This window comes from Diabrotica undecimpunctata, chromosome 6, assembly GCF_040954645.1.
Source record: "Diabrotica undecimpunctata isolate CICGRU chromosome 6, icDiaUnde3, whole genome shotgun sequence".
Classification (NCBI taxonomy): domain Eukaryota; kingdom Metazoa; phylum Arthropoda; class Insecta; order Coleoptera; family Chrysomelidae; genus Diabrotica; species Diabrotica undecimpunctata.
Genome location: NC_092808.1, coordinates 91,359,715 through 91,376,417, shown reverse-complemented (window position 1 = coordinate 91,376,417; position 16,703 = coordinate 91,359,715). Strand labels below are relative to the sequence as shown.

The window sequence follows — 16,703 nt, the reverse complement described above, 5'->3', positions numbered from 1 at the left end:
TGTACCTCAGAAATCAGCTACTAAATATTAGACAGGTTATTGTGAGTTCAGAAAGAGTTAGACGAAGACTCAAAGAAGCAAACTTAAAGCCCAGACGCTCTGCCAAATTTCCACGTCTTTTCCAAAATCGTAAAGCTCGTCGTTTAGAATTTACAAGAACACATACTCAGTGGAATATCGATAATCGGAAAAATGTTCTTTGCATTGATGAGACCAGAATCCTCTTATGGAAGCCAAATAGTTGAAACTACGTCTACAGAAGAGTAGGAGAACGATTTGACACCTGCAATCTCGACCAGACCGTTAGTTTTGGAGGTGGTTGCATAAATCTTTGAGAAGCTATTAGTTGAGAGGTACGCACCGCACTTGTGGAAGTGATTGGACAGATTACTGGTGACTCTTACGTTTAAATCATCCTGCAAGATCATGTTTTGCCATATGTTGGTTACATTAGATATGACAGATTCATGTCATTGCCCGATAATGCTCAACCACATGCCGCTGCCATAGCGAGTAATTATCTTGATAAGGTCCAAATTCAAAGATTGCATTGGCCACCGTATATCAACGAGACCATGAATAGAGCTAAATCGAAGCATACGACAAAGAAAACTCGTTCCAAATACGATAGTGTAGCTTTGGCTTGCTGCACAGGATAAAAGAAATGCAATTGCCCAAGAATATGTCGAAATTTACTTGCTAGCGTGCCGAGAAAGATGCAAGCAAATAAGAGATAGAGGGGGAATACTCGTTACTGATCATGCACTTCTTTCAGTTAGAAAGACTTTTTTAAGCAATTCAAATTAGCATTTAAGTTTAGAGTAAAATAACCTTAAATTTACCTAATATTAAGCATTATTTTTTTTTAATTTTCTCCGCATAAAAACTTAAAATTGTTCATTACACATTGTTAAAATAAACTCTTCTTCGCAATAAACGGCTTGATTGACCAGAATTTACTTACAAAAAAGAAAACAAAATTAGAAAATTCCAAAATATTCGATATTTTTGTCCATGAGTGTATTTGTTTTTAGAAGTTTTACTTATTAATTTTCAAATGAAATTTAAGTAGAAAAACACAGTAATGCAAAACATAAACAATTTTAATTTATGTCTCAAAACTACTTTCCAATGATATAGATAACTTCCTATCAGCAGTATATAACTTTATGATACCTATAGGCTATACCTATTGCTTATTGCAATTGCTTATATGAAAATTATATTAAAAAAAACGTAAACTACATTCTGGTAGATAGAATTTGTAATTTAACATTTTCGAATTAGATATTCCTACTGAATAATTTACAACAGTAAGTTTATAACTTATGTCAACAAAATCACAAAATTCTTCAAGCAACTCACTAAACACATGTTGTTTTATCTGTAGATAAATTTATTATAAAATTTCTCTTACTTACGGGTGCAATAAACAACTCATAATAGGACCGGAATAAAAATGTTGTGAATTTATATAGTTTAGTCAATTCGGTTGGTAATTATTTTCTTTGATAACCTTTTTGGATCGAAAATATTAATACAAAAATAAAATTTCAATCCTATAGAGATCATGTTTGTGTGTCCGTCCATCTGTTCGTCTGTCTGTTTAGTCTTAAGTTGCGTTGACATGGGTAGTGAATCACAAACGCGAGCCACGCTTTTGCTCTGTGTAAACAAGAACATTCATAAAATACGAAGAATAAATTCTACTCATTACTTGAAATGATAACGATCGTAAGAAGATCAAACTTTTTTGATATTTGGATATCGTGTAGTCAATCGTGAGCAGTGCAAGGTTAAGATCAATATTCACTTTATATTATGTCATATATGATGTGTGTTTATAACAAGTATGAGTTTCATTTGCCATTTGAATCACTTATTTGAGAAACTCCCTAGTCACAAAACTAAAACTTTCCGAAAACAAGAAAAAACTGTATGAGTAAAACACGAAGATTTCTACATGTTAAGAACTGACAAAATTCCATTTATACACTGTTTTTTGACTTTTTCTCTTTAATATTTTTTGAAAAAAAGATTGAGAATAAGCTCTGCATAAGCTAAAACTTGATTGACTTAGGGCGTTTCTCACATAAATTGTTCAGCGTCACCTGAAACTAAACTTTATAAGAAATTAAAATGAAACAAAATACACATAGTACTGTAATTTATATTAAAAAGTACAAAAAATATTATTAAAACTTAAAAAAAAATAAAAAGTGTGATTATTCATCTTCTTCATTATTGGTCGTTGTGGGCCAGTTGAACAATTCATTATAATAATCCTGGATATTTTCTAGATCCGGTGTATAATTTTGTAGCTTATGTATATCAACAATATTCTTATACTTAATCGGAATCTTTTCACTGGGATATGCTAATGCTTCAGGCTATATTAGTGTTTTTTTTATTATTGTTAAGCCTTAAGGTGTGATTGGCTAATCCGTTAATAAAAGAGTGTGCTACAACCAAGTTTGAGTTCTCGTAGGAGTGCTGAAAATGCATAAATTGACTTATTTTTAGTTGAACTTTCTGTTTCCTCGGAATATTTTTGCCACTGGATTCCACGGATAACATGTTTTTTTGTAGTATTATCGCCACCAACTTTTGTAATCAATTATGTCTTCAGCATTGACCAATACCACATTAAAGCGATTATTTTTACATGATGTTTTTATCAGCTGTCCGTATTCTTTCATGGTGTACTTTTCTAATTTTTCTTTTAATCAGTGCAAAATCCCTACCACAGAGTAGGAAGGAATGACCCCTAAAAGGAAAATAATGGTCAATGGTCTTAAATTTTTCGGGCGAAATCAAAGCAGAAAAAAAAACCTTAACACAGTGTGGTTTTTATTTTGTGCTCCACAACCGTCAGAGAAAACATGAAGATATTTTACTAACAGCATGTTCTCTATAAAATACCTCATTACCAAACATTACAAAACTTCATTCGGTCCCTTCGTACCGTTACCCTCATGATACAGGAAAGGAGGATTCAATAATAGATTCCAAGAATCTAATCAAATAACAGAAAGAATATTATAGTTGGATATATCACCATCATCCTTGACTTAACAATCTTCTGTGGATCCTGGTCTGCTCTAAGATTCGTCGCATTGTTGTTCTGTTTTGCTCTGATTCTGATCTCTAGTATCCCTAAGTCGGTCATAACTCCATCTTACCTCATGATACAGGAAAAAGTTGCTTTGCCTGTTTTATTATTGTTAATACAAAAAACGTTCACTGTTACCTGGCGAAGATAGAAAACCTCTTGCACAGGAATTTGTGGCAGTTGAAAATTCTGCATAAAATCTATAGAAATGACCCCAATTTCCTCGTTGGACTCAGCAATTTCTTTAACAAATTTTATTTTAGATCAAAATTTCTTAGCTCGACGTATATGAATAATTTTCTCGGCGGCTGCAACTCTCTTTGCATTATCGTTCAAACGCGTACTATTTATTTTCATTGCAAGCTCCTCTCACACACAACATGTGTATACCTCACATTTTCCAAATGACAATTCAAAATATTCTTTAAAAACTTTTCTGTAGTATGAATACTTAACAGTGGCATATTCCGGAAATTTTTCTGTAAACATTTTGTATAAACATAAGAGTGATATCTAGTTTCTCATTTAAATAATACTTTTCCCTGCTAGTATAATAAGCTAACTTTGTAGGATATGATTTAATATGTTTACGAATACCATCGGTAATAATACCAGAAATTGCATTGCCTGGGGAACTTTTTCCCCGTTTGTCGAATCATGATTTTTCAGCACTTAGAAGTGCAGTACTTAGAAGTACAAGCCGCCTCACTCGGTCCATTGTTACTCCGTGAAGAAAACAGAAGGCTAACTTACAAACGGTAATTTTTCTGTTAGGGGTCGATATGGAGTATACTACTTCAATTAGATTTTGAAGACTCACCAAGTTCTTTTCTTCTACGTCGTTGCTTAATTTCAGTTGCGGAAATTATGGTTTGAAGAAACAATCTCTGGAAAATCGTTGGAAAATCTACATTTTTTCGTCCCTACTCATCAATAAAAAGCACGTTTTCCTGCATCTAAAAATTAAGTACATATTAACAAATTTAGATTGATCAGTCAACCAAAAATTGTTTTTAATGAAAACTTTTTATTAAAAGAGAACAAATTATCAACTTACATGCAATCTTTAGAGGATGAAGAAGAAACTGCAGGAACGTTCTTTCCCTTCCAATTGATGTATTCGTTTGCTTTGACTCTAGCTCGTTTTATTATTTCATTTCTATATTTGTAGGGTTTTTTATTCCTTTCCCTTTCTGATTAGGTAAATTAATATCACTGATTATGATCACTGTCGCTTTCCATGATTTTAAAATATTTTTGTCAAGGTATAGTACAAATAAGTAATCCACAATATTATTACTACTGTATTCGTATTCACTACACATTTATTTATCAACGTGCATTCACAATACGAGATTGAACTTGAATGAAAATGATTGGCATTATTGTGCCAAATTATAACGACATTCTCGCTACATAGGAGAAATGCCTTTTAGTCATAAAAGCAAAAAGGCAAACGATAAATGAGTAAATGAAAAATTCAAATATATTGGGACTGACAAAATAAAAAATACGAAAATAATCATTATATAAAGAAAGCTAAAAGATATTGTAAACCGGCTCTGCTTTCTGATAATTGGTAACTTTCTTCCTGCTCGGGTGCTCTTTTTGATTTACATGTTTTTTGTAGTAATCGCAGTGGTGTGAATACACCGTGTACTTCCTGTCTAGGCGGTAACTGAGTTATGCATGTTGTGCTAATTAATCTACAAAGAAGTTAAAAAACTCGGTCGGCTAGTAATTATGTTGTTAATGTGATTAAGTATTGCATAATATTAGGATTGAATTCGCAGTACGATTTCACCTCATTCGCTAAAATTAATCAACATTACACTGCAATAACACAATTGGTTTAATTTAATGCGCTGTTTTAAATATTTAAAAGTAGTTTTTTAACATTTTTTTATAAAATATGAGTTAATATTCTAAGAAATATTTTTAATCTATCAGTGTTAACAACCACATGTCAAAAGCGAGCACCTGTAGGTATTAACAGCCAGTTTCAACATTTTACAAACCGATTATTTATGTAGAATCCCTCATTAATGACCTAGTATTTACAGCCACCTTTATTATACGGAAGCGGCCAAGGAATCTCAAAATTTTAAAGTACATTTCATAAAAAATTACCTGTTAATATCGGTCAAACTATTTTTGTCTATTTGTTGATGGAAATACCCGATATTGTTACGTATTTAAATAGGTATCTGACTAAAAAAGGATGAAATATACAGCATAATAATTAGGGTCGGTCTTTCTGATGTATATTTCGCAAGTTTAAAATTTTTTCCGTGTTCGAAAGGTTCTTAGGTTGCTATATTAATATGTCGCAAAAAAGTACACATTTGTCGCTAAAAGACAAAATAAATATAATCGCCGAAAGTGAAAAGTATACTTGTAGTTTAAGTTCGCGAAAGTTGGCCGAAAAATATGAGGTTGGACAACCTCAACTTAGCGATATTATAAAAAATAAAAGTGAGTTGGAAAGAATGTTGATAAAGGTGTTAACTTGGGACAAAAACGAACATTTTCAAAGTCAAAAGGATTGGCAGTAGATCAACTCTTCTACAATTGGTTTTGTAAACCCAGAAATAAAGCAATTCCAATGTTCGGGCCACTACTTAAAGAAAAAGGATTCGAGGCAGCAAGCAGTTTAAAGATGGAAAATTATGCATCAAATGGATGATTGGAATGTTTTTCCAAGCGCCATTATAGCATTTAAATCAATTTATGATTAGTCTGCAGAGGTTAACATAAAGGACATTAGATAACATAAAGGACTAAAAAAGATATTAAGGAATTAATCTCCACGGGATGTATACAATGCTGACAAAACAGGGCTTTATTACAGAGCCATGCATAACAGAACATGTGCTTTAAAAAATGAAAAATGTGCAGAGAAAAAGCCTGCAAAACAACGTTTGACTCTTTTACTATGTGCAAATATGAAAGGTTCGAAAGAAGATCCATTAGTAATTAGAAATAGTAAAAATCTACGCTGTTTTAAGGGTAGTCATATTGACAAATTATCCTTAGGATGGGCTTCTATCTAAAAGCTTATCATCATCATCAACCTGTATGCTTCTACTGCTGGACATAGGTCTACCTCAGTTCTTTCCGTCTGTCTCTGTCTTGTGCGGATTGCATCCAGTTATTGCTGGATCGCCGAAGTGGAACACACTTCAGGTCGTCAGTCCATCTAGTTGGTGGGCGTCCTCTGCTCCGTACTGCTTCTTGTCTTGCTCTCCACTCTAAAATACGTTTTGTCCATTGGTTGTCTGATAATCTGGAGACGTGTCCTGCCCAATTTAATTTTAACGACGCGATTTTTTCGATGGCGTCTGTTGTTTTTGTTCTACAACGTATTTCTCCGTTTGGGGTTTGGTCTCTCAGAGAGACACCCAACATCTGGCGCTCCATAGCGCTCTGAGTCACGCGAATCTTATTAACTACCTTTTTTGTCAGTGTTAATGTTTGTGCTCCATATATGAGTACAGGTAACACACATTGGGTAAAGATTTTCCTTTTGAGGCATATGAATAGATCCGATTTAAATACATAGTTTAATTTACCAAATGCTGCCCAGGCTAATCCTATGCGATGTGGAAGCTCACATATCTGGTTATCTCTGCCCAACCGAATTTAACGTTCTAATTATTTATACGATATAGTCAGCACAATATCCCTTTCATCAACAGCAATATTTCGATTTAGCACCAGATTAGTCATTATTTGCGTCTTGTTCATATTAATCTTTAGTCCGACCTCCAAGGAAGCGTGATATAATTTTTCAAACATTATTATTGCATCGTTCATACGATCGGCTATAAGGACGATGTCATTTACAAATCTCAAATGGCTGAGCTTGTCTCCATTTATGATGATACCATGCTTGTTCAGCTGTGCCTTCTTACAAGTATGTTCCAAGCGCGTCGTGAATAGCTTTCGAGAAACAGAGAGACTTCTCGCTGTATACATAATTTATTTGTTTCTTGTTTAGATGGTCGTACGCTAGCTACGACCATCTAGCACTTTGGTAGATATATTTGATTATGTTCGTGTAACGATGATCTATTCAGCATTCTGTCAATGCTTTTAACATTTTCTGATTGCTTACGGTATCGAATGCTTTCTCGTAGTCGACAAATATCACTGCCAATGGTTTGTTCTATTCTGCAGACTTTTCTGTCAGGTTCTTTATCACTAGTAAGTGGTCGTTAGTGCTTAATCTTGATCTAAATCCAGCTTGTTCTCTAGGCTAAAAGAAGTCTAATTTAGCGTCCAGTCTTTTTTTAATAATTTTTGTGAAAAGTTTATGTATGTGTAAAAGCCTACTGATAGGACGGTAGTTTTTTAAATCTGTTACGTCTCCTTCCTTGTGTAATAAAATAATGACTGCATTGTTCCATTGAGAAGGAGTTTTTTCTTGGTAGATGCGTTCGGTGAAAAGCTTGGACAAAGCCTGGATCATTTTATTCCCACCTAGTTTGATCACTTCGATCACTTCTCCATCATCGCCAGAGGATTTGTTATTTTTCATTTCTAAAAGTGCCGTTTTAAGTTCGAATGAAGTTATTTTTGGCATTATGATCCCTGCTTTGTGATTTTCGGCAGGGGCTGATCTTGCCTTTCGTCGGTGCTCTCATACATTTCGCAATAAAAGGATTGACAACCTCATGGATTTTAGTTCTATCAGTAGTAATGTTTCCATCTTTGATTTTTATTTTATACTGTTGTTGCCTATGTTGTTCGTATTTTGCCTCCAAACTATTAAACTTTTGTTTTCTTGAATTATTTTAGTTATGTCTCTTGTGTTGTTTTCACTTACGTCTTTTCGGATTGACCGGTGAATATCTTAATTTAATCTGTTCATTGTTGTGTAGTTGAAGCCGTATTTTTCCGTCAGCTGTCCTCTTTTACCTATTAGCTCTTTGGTATTATGGCTTAGTTTTTCTTTATGAGTCAAAACGGTCGGGCAGCACTCCCTTTCCGTTTATTTTAGAGCCTTCAAAGGGTAATATGGCAACAAAAATTATGTCAAGATAGCTGCATAAATTTGGCAATAACCAAACAAAATAAATAAGTGCTTCTTTTTCTTAACAATACCACGTCACGTTATAAAGTTCCATTAGAAAATTGTAAAGTAGCCTTCCTGCCACCCAACACCACTTCACATATCCAGCATTTAGATCAAGGAATAATTGAGAATTTTTAATTAATTCACCAAATTAAAAGACTTCTAGCGTTTATTGACAGTGGATGTGACTTAGAGAATTAAGAAGAAAACATAAAATTATGCAATAATATCCAATATATCCATTACCCATCTCTTTCCTACTGTCCGTAACGAAATTTTAGATTTGGATGAGTTTGCTTCCATTAAAAGTGATCTACAGACAGCCATAACTTCAGAATTACGGTCATTGTTAAAGAAACGAGCGATACTGAAGAAAAAGACAATTTTGACAAAATAGTTATGTGGACGAATGTAAAACTTTATTACTTTATCAGCGAAGTGTGTGCAAAATTGAGGGACGTAAAGATTATTTATTGTGCAATAATAATGGTAAAATTTTTATGGATATGTCTAGAGTTTTGCTTAAATGTTAATTTGAGGTTCTTGAATCAAAGCTATAAAATGTGAAACAAATAAAAATTGACACATACTTTAAAGCTTAAGGTTTGCTTTTTTTTCAAGTATAGAATCTACGTAGTTTTTTATGTTTTGTGTTAAATTGAAGCAGTTTTAGTAGTTATATATATATATATATATATATATATATATATATATATATATATATATATATATATATACAGTGGATATTATGAAAATATGTATTTAATTTTTTGTTCATAAAGTCAAATAGAAAAATGAAGTGATATAAATAAAGATTTATTTTTATTTCGTATTTTCATACAGATGAACCGAAAGAAAGAAATTCTTAAAAAAAAATAGAAAATTAACAAAAATTGTAAAATTAACAACCTAAAATTTCTATTCCTGCTCAATTTCTAATATCCCGAAAAGAAAAATTAATAGTGTGTGGGTCCACCTCTGTGTCGCCTTAGTGCTCTAACTCTATTTGGAAGACCTCTTATTACCTAATAGTAAAAAATGGAACAACTATTGGTACTATGACTCTGTCTCGATATCGTGAAACAGTCATTGTCTCATTAATTAAGACGACTAAGTCCTTGCGACCGTCAAAACATATGCCTCCCCAAACACAAACGGATCCACCTCCAAAAAGAGTGGTTGGGACTCTCAGATTTTCATTGTAACGCTGTCCTTTTTCCCTCCACACCAATATTCGGCCATCATTCGTATACAAACGAAATCTGGACTCGTCAGTAAAGATACAATTTCTCCAATTTTCGAAATTCCACTGATAGTGTTCCATCGCCCAGCGATATCAGCATGCACGCTGCTCCCTACTCAGTCGTGGATGGGTAGCGCGCCGTCTAACCCTTAAATTGGATGCATGGAACCGTCTTCTGACAGTTTGACTGAAAATCGCTTGTCCAGTAGCATGCCTGAAGATACTGTTCATTCTGGAAGCCGTGAATGTTGGGTTTCTTCTTGCCCTCAGAACTACAAAACGGTCTTGCCGACGAGTTGTAGATCGTTCTCTTCCTCCTCCATACCTATATGTTGCAGATCCAGTTGCTACATACCGATTCTATGCACAACTTATCACACTTTGCGACACATTAAGCCTCATAGCAACCTCTTGTTGAGTTATGCCTTGTTGGATCCAACGAACTAATTGCTCGAGCTGCACTAGTTCTAAACGTCTTTGCGGTATAATGTTTTTGTGATAAATAGATTTCTTGACTTATTGACAACTGGTAAAGCCAATACAAGCACTTTTATACGAATGATATATTTATGTTTGGAACAACATGTCTCTCTTTGTACGAGATAAGGGCCGATAAGAATAGGGAGAAAAAAACCACATGCAAAAAATATTATATTACACTTTTCATTCATGATGACTTATTATCAAGAAATCTTTAGTTAATTTAAAATTCGCTTCCAAAATGTGTGCAAAATATATTAGTAAAAATTTTTTTTTGTAATTTTGGAAAATATACTTTTGGTTTTTTTTTGTTATTGGCATTATTTAAATCTTATACAATATATTAATTTTAAATGTTTCCTAACTAGTAAGTAAGAAAACAGTTTCTTTAAAATCAATTGAGTATAATTTTTATGTAGATATGCAGATATGTAGATATTGGAATTTATGCAGATATGTAGATATTGATATTTGTAATATCTTCAAGATATTATGAAAGTGTGTCTTATTTGAGTACATTCTAACTACAGTATGTTCGGTGTTATTATGTATAACAGTATATATCAGAGAAGTTTTATCTTTTCGTATTTTTATTGCTAATTACAAAATAATTACAGTTTACAATAATTAATGCAAATGCATTTAGTAAAAAGCATAAAGATTATATTAACGAAGTTTACGGGTCATATTTGAATACAAATTCCTGACCTTTAAAAAAGTTCTTTAGTGACGTATTTCATTTCCAATTAAAAATTAAAATAATATTAACATCCTTTGTGTAGTTACTTAACACAAAATTAGTGTATCAGTTTTTTTTCGAAAATACTCAAATCAAATATTCACATTCTCTATTAATTTCTTACATATAAATATTTTATATCAACTCATTTTTAAAATACGATCTGAATTTATTTTGTATGTATTATTGAAACTAAAGCCATTAAACTTTCCAAGATAAATCCCGACCAAAAACCAGGATATCCTTATTCCCTTTGTCCCTAACAGAAATCCGTCTGATATGTATCATGTCTTTAGGGATCCAAAAAAAGGATTCCGAACGCATCCCTTTTTCATTCTATCTTAGATCTTTTCACGTGTTTTTTTATGTGTTTTTAGTTGATGGCCAGCCTCGTGCCATCTACTCCTGGATATCTAATACTGAAAGATCCAGTTATTTCAGTCTCTCCGTGGAAGGGCACACCTTTTATAGGCTTAATTATCCACTTCGCTTAAACCGATGGTATCACACGTGCCAAAGTTGGAATGGGAAAACGGGCGAGTGGCAAATATGGGTCAACGCAGAGCGAGTAGGAAGAGGTTTTCACAATAGGGTGAGTAAATTCATAATTACTAGCTTATTTCTTAACCGCTACCAATATTTCACTCTAAACTAAATTGGTATGTAAAAAACATATTTTAAGAATAATTATATGACCAATAAATTGTGACTGGGTACTCTGAGTATAAAACGTCTAAAAATAAACCTATATAGGGATATTCCTTTTATTTTACGAATAATTCTAACTTAAGCGAGGTCCTTATGTGTTATTTCATTATTATAAACTAGCTGAGCCGACGTACTTCGTACCGCCTTAGAATAAAATAATATGTCTAAAAATTAACAGAAAATAAAACCAAACAACAACACTCAAACATATGCGTGAAAAAAGTTGAATCAATTAAATACATTCTGATAAAAATATTTTTAGCTTGAAAGATGACGGCTTTCCAACACGCAAATAATTCCCCTGACGCGAAATATGGAAAGTCTAAGTTATTCTGCAAACTTTCAAGGATTGGCTTTGTGATTTGTTTATTGTCATTGCGGAAACCAAAGCACGGGAAATTGTAAACGTTTAAAATCACATGGTGCGTTCGTTGAAATCATCATCATACTTGGGATTAAGACATCCTTTTGTTTGTAAATTTTCTTAATAATCGTTATTATAATAAAAACTGATCCTACTTGTTAGTTGTAAATTGTTAGGTGAAAGTCCAGATAATTCCAATAAATTCAAAAACTCTGTGGAATGGTTCACTACGTAATTCTGATTTATAACTGTGTCAACTGAGTTAAATGAAAACAACTTTTCAAGAAACTTCAGAGTAGTATATTCAACCAAGTATACATATAAAATTACATAAAAATCGGTCAAACCATTTCGAGAAGGAGTGTCGAAAATAACTCTGTGACACTAATAACTCTGTCACACTAATTTCGCTATTAAAAAATAGGAGTTGGAGATAGAAGGGTGAAAATTGAGGGTTGTATGTATTGTTTAATGACACATCATAATAAAACATAAATAAACATAACAAAGTTTTGTACAAAAAATAAATGAAAATGTTTGGGATGGACCACCCTTATACCTTAGGAGTAAGAAAAATAGAGCACGATCGATTCTCATTCCTACCGAATATAAATACCTATAAAATTTCATTAAAATTGTTAAATCGGTTTCGTAGTAGTATGGCAACTAAATGGGAAACACTAATGTGGCTAATAAAAAATAGGGGGTTTGAAATAGAAGGGTGAAAATTAAAGGCTATATTTTTTTCTTAATGCCACATCCAAAAAATGTTTGGTATGAACCGCTCTTATCCCTTACGATTATGAAAAATAGATTCCGACCGATTATCAGACTTACCAGACATTATAAAACAATAGGGATTGATGATAGATGGGTGAAAATTCATGGGGTGTATGTATTTTTTAATGCCACATCATAAAAAAATAAAAATATTTTTATTTAATAAAAAAAAAATTTTTTGAGTAAACCACCCCTACACCTTAGGGGTGTGAAAAATATATTTCGACCATTTCTCAAACCTACCGGATATTTATGTCTGATTTCATAAAAATTGGTCCAGCCATTTCGGAGGAATATGGCAACTAACTCTATGACACTAGTGGCTAATAAAAAAGAGCTGTTCGTAATAGAGGGGTGGAAATTAAGGGCTGAATATATTTTTTACTGCCACATCATAAAAACATAAAACTAAAATTGCTTGTTTAAAAAATAGAAAAGAATGTTTGGGGTGAACCAACCTTACCTTTTAGGGGTATGAAAAATAGATAACAATCTCAGACCTACAGAATTTCTCTCTCTCTTGTCATTTCTTCATTACTAAGAATCGCTATTTCTTCCAATATTCCTAATAATAATAATGTTTCTCCATTGGTCTTAATCTTCAGCTGCTCTGGGAGCTTTGCAGAATCAGTTTCCAGCTGAATTCTCAATTTGATCGGACCATCTAGTTGATGATCATCCTCTTGATCTTCTTTCTGGAACGTTTCTAGAAAAAATTCTCAAAACAATCTCTCTCGTCACCTCTGCCAACCACGTGACCGAAAAATTGCAGAATACATTGGAGCCTTTTTTAATCTCAAGTTGGTTTAGAGTGGAAACATTTGTCCTATGATCTGTCCAAGGTATACGCAGAGTGCAAATATTGAGAATACAAAACCATTCACCAGTCTTATCTAGATATTTTGAGAGATAGATCTGTCTTTCCAAATTTTAGTTAGGCGACTTTTCTAGCAAGTGAAGACTTTTTCCTGACTAGCGAAGAAAGTTTTCACATGGCAACAACACGCGTTGTTCCCAATGGTCCCCATCCAAGTCTAATAGCAACCGACACTGCTTGACTTCGGTGATCGAACGAGAACCGGTATATTGATTGTTGTATGGCTGTTGCCCAATCTGTCACTACTGATATTTAGTTTGTTAGTCCTAGCTTTCTTTGTTAGTCAAAGTATGGCGCCATCTATTAGTTATATTGCGGTTAAAATGAGAAAAAACTGTTTTTTAGTCTTTCCGTACAATTTTTTTAAAATTTTCTTTTGCACAAACCTTCTCCTGATAATAAACACAACAAAAAAATAGTTATTTAATTTGATGCAGTCTTTTTCAAGTAATGCCCGTACAAGCATTAAGGCGATTCATTTTTATTAATATAGATATACGGGAACAGTAAGTTTTCAATATACATTGAAAACTATTTTAATTGACGATTAATGTACTCTTATATTTTTTAAAAAAGCGTGCCTAACTTGAATATTCTTTCTGAATGCTTATTGTTTTCGTTTTGTATTGTATTTTTCTAATTTATTGTTGTTCTTTTTATGTTTGTGGTATCGAATATTTAGCTGTTTTTAATTATTATGTATTATACATATCTTACAATATCTTGCAAATCCAAGGTGCTCAATCCAAATAATTTTTGTGATCTGACTGCTGAGTAGTGAGATATATCTACAATAAAGAAAATAAGGAAGAGCTTGGAAATTATACTTATTCCTATTCTCGAAATGACGATTCCAGTCATTATAATTGTGTTGGTACTATGTTAGATCCCAGAATGGCCCGCCCAGGGGCCATACCATTCCAAACCAAGGAGAATAAAACATTTTTTCTCCTAGGGGACTCCAATACAAAAGTAGATGAGAATATGCGATAACACTATTGGGGGACATAGACTAGGAGTAAGAAACGAAAGAGGCGATACCCTAGTCCAACTCAGTCGCAAGTGGAAAATTTAATTCTCCATCACATGGTTTGAACTATTCTGAAGTGTACCCTAACTACCCATCCAAGAAACCTTGAATGACTCAAGATATACTAGATTTATTGGAATAGTAGCCAAAATTGAAAAACACACAAATAAAAAGTAATAAAATAATAGGGGAGATATACAGCAAATATGATCTATTTAATTTCCATAAAAAATTGATGGAAATCACACGAAATTGTACACACATAACATATTAGAAAACTTTTACATCAATATAATAAGGGGATACTCAGGAGACATACTACTTGATACTTAGGAGACATAAAAAATATAAACAACCTTTAGACACGTACCCGAAATATAAATGGCTCTGAAGAGATTAAAAAACGGCAAAATAGCTAGATCAGATAACATTTGTTGAGATTTAATCAAACTTATGAACGAAGAAGACTAAAAATCCTAGTCAAATTATTAAAGCCATCTACGATATCAAAAATATGTGAGTTTTTGCAAAAGGCAGAAACGAAAAGGTGGAGATATTAATCTAAAGAGATATCTTAAATGACGAGGTTTTTGTAGATGCTTTTGTTTTGACTGGTCCGGGATGCAAAGATGTGTGTGAGTTGATTTAGGGTCTGAGTGCTGCTTAGGAGTTGGCTTGTGTAAGATCAAATGGGAGGTGTGAAACAACCATACTGGTGGAATGAGCGGCTTGAACATTTAAAGACAAATTGCATCAGAGTAAGACTATAGTGTAAGAGGTTAAGAGCAGTACAAGCAGGAGATATGGAAAAGGGTGTTAGTGAGTACTTGGTCAACGTAATTGACAAATACTTTATTGACAGATCTATAAGAGAAAAATATACCAGCATCAGTTTGCCGCAGGGTGTTCCGCAGGGTTCAGTACTATGTCATATCCTGTAGAATGTCCTGTACGACGAGGTGTTGAGGCTACAGATGCCAAGGACACTCTTGTAGCGTATGCCGATGATCTCCCACTGGTTGCGAAGACGAGTCAGCAAACAGACATGGCTAATGCGGCTAACACAGCCCTGCGTCATATTAGTAGGTAGATCAGGGGAACGATATACAGCTAGCCACTTAGAAAACTGAGGTGTTAGTTCTCAAAGGGAGCCGGGACAAATCCTCTCTTCGCTTTATAGTGGAAGGTGTGGAGGTTGCACCGGTTAAATCGGTTAAGTATCTCGGAGTTTGGTTGTCAGAAGGACCGAGGTCTGGAGTACACATCCAAAAGACGGTAGAGAAGGCGAACCAAAATCTGGAGGCGTTGATACGGCTGATTCCGAACATTGGAGGCCCAGGTAGCACCAAAATAATGGAGTACTAAATGCAGTCTTCCAGTTGGTGGTAATCTACGCTGCCTTCGAGTGGTGTAGCGCACTAAACACTGCAAAATACACCAAGCTGACGGAAACTTTGCAAAGGCGAATGCTCCTCAGGGTTTCTAGCGCATACAGGATCGTTTCAAATGAGGCTCTGTATGTCATTGGAGCAGTGACAATGATCGTTTTATTGTGTAAAGAGCGGGTGAGGGTGCATGCGAGGAGGATGGATGGAAATATAGATGAGAATGAAAGAAAAAGAACGATAGTGGAAGGACAGGGAGAATGGGCTAATGATAGCGCAAAGATAAGGTGGAAGAAGGAGCTTATTTCTGATCTGAGGCGTGGTGGGAATGTAAGTTCAGGAAACTAGACTACTTCCTGACGCAGTTTCTGACCGGACATGGTAGGTTTTTTTCACTTTCACAAATAGAATAGGCAAATCTACCTCGGCAGACTGTACTGTTTGTGGGGTACCGGACGTTCTCGGCCACATTTTTAACTGCCAGAGATGGGAAATGAGAGGGGAGACTTTGAGAGGCGAACGGGTTCCGGGCTGGATGAAAGAAAGAGCAGGAGGACAGAGCAGGAAATTGAACCAGGAATCTGAAATTTATGATTATTATGATTTATTAGTTTACAGCCTAACAGAAATATTTTCTGATTTACGGTAATAGGTATGGTTATTTGTAAGTTTTTAGTTTCTGATTTTAGTTGTTCATTGAGTGGCAAGATCACGTCTCGGGAATTGTGGTTAAGGTTTTAGACGGAACACGGTTAATCTGGTGCTACCCTGGAGTCGTCTGGCCTAGTATTCTACTCGGCCGGGCAAAAGATGCCAGGGTGTCTTGCTTCGTAACGTTAGATGTCTTAAACAGATTTCCCCCACCGTTAGCTGCCAGAATTCAATGGATACCTTCTTAGGCTCTTACT

The 16,703-nt window shown here is 34.1% G+C and overlaps 2 protein-coding genes across 2 annotated transcripts in view; one reads left to right on the top strand and one right to left on the bottom strand.

Moving 5' to 3' along the window:
• LOC140443550 (coiled-coil domain-containing protein AGAP005037) overlaps window positions 1-16,703 on the bottom strand; it is a 1,206,743-nt gene that overhangs the window by 594,165 nt on the left and 595,875 nt on the right. The window lies entirely within an intron of this gene.
• b6 (pentraxin-related protein b6) overlaps window positions 1-16,703 on the top strand; it is a 135,877-nt gene that overhangs the window by 81,280 nt on the left and 37,894 nt on the right. Inside the window, exon 4 of the mRNA XM_072534869.1 lies at window positions 11,029-11,243. Within this exon, the coding sequence (XP_072390970.1) occupies window positions 11,029-11,243 (215 nt within the window). The remainder of the gene's footprint in view (window positions 1-11,028; window positions 11,244-16,703) is intronic.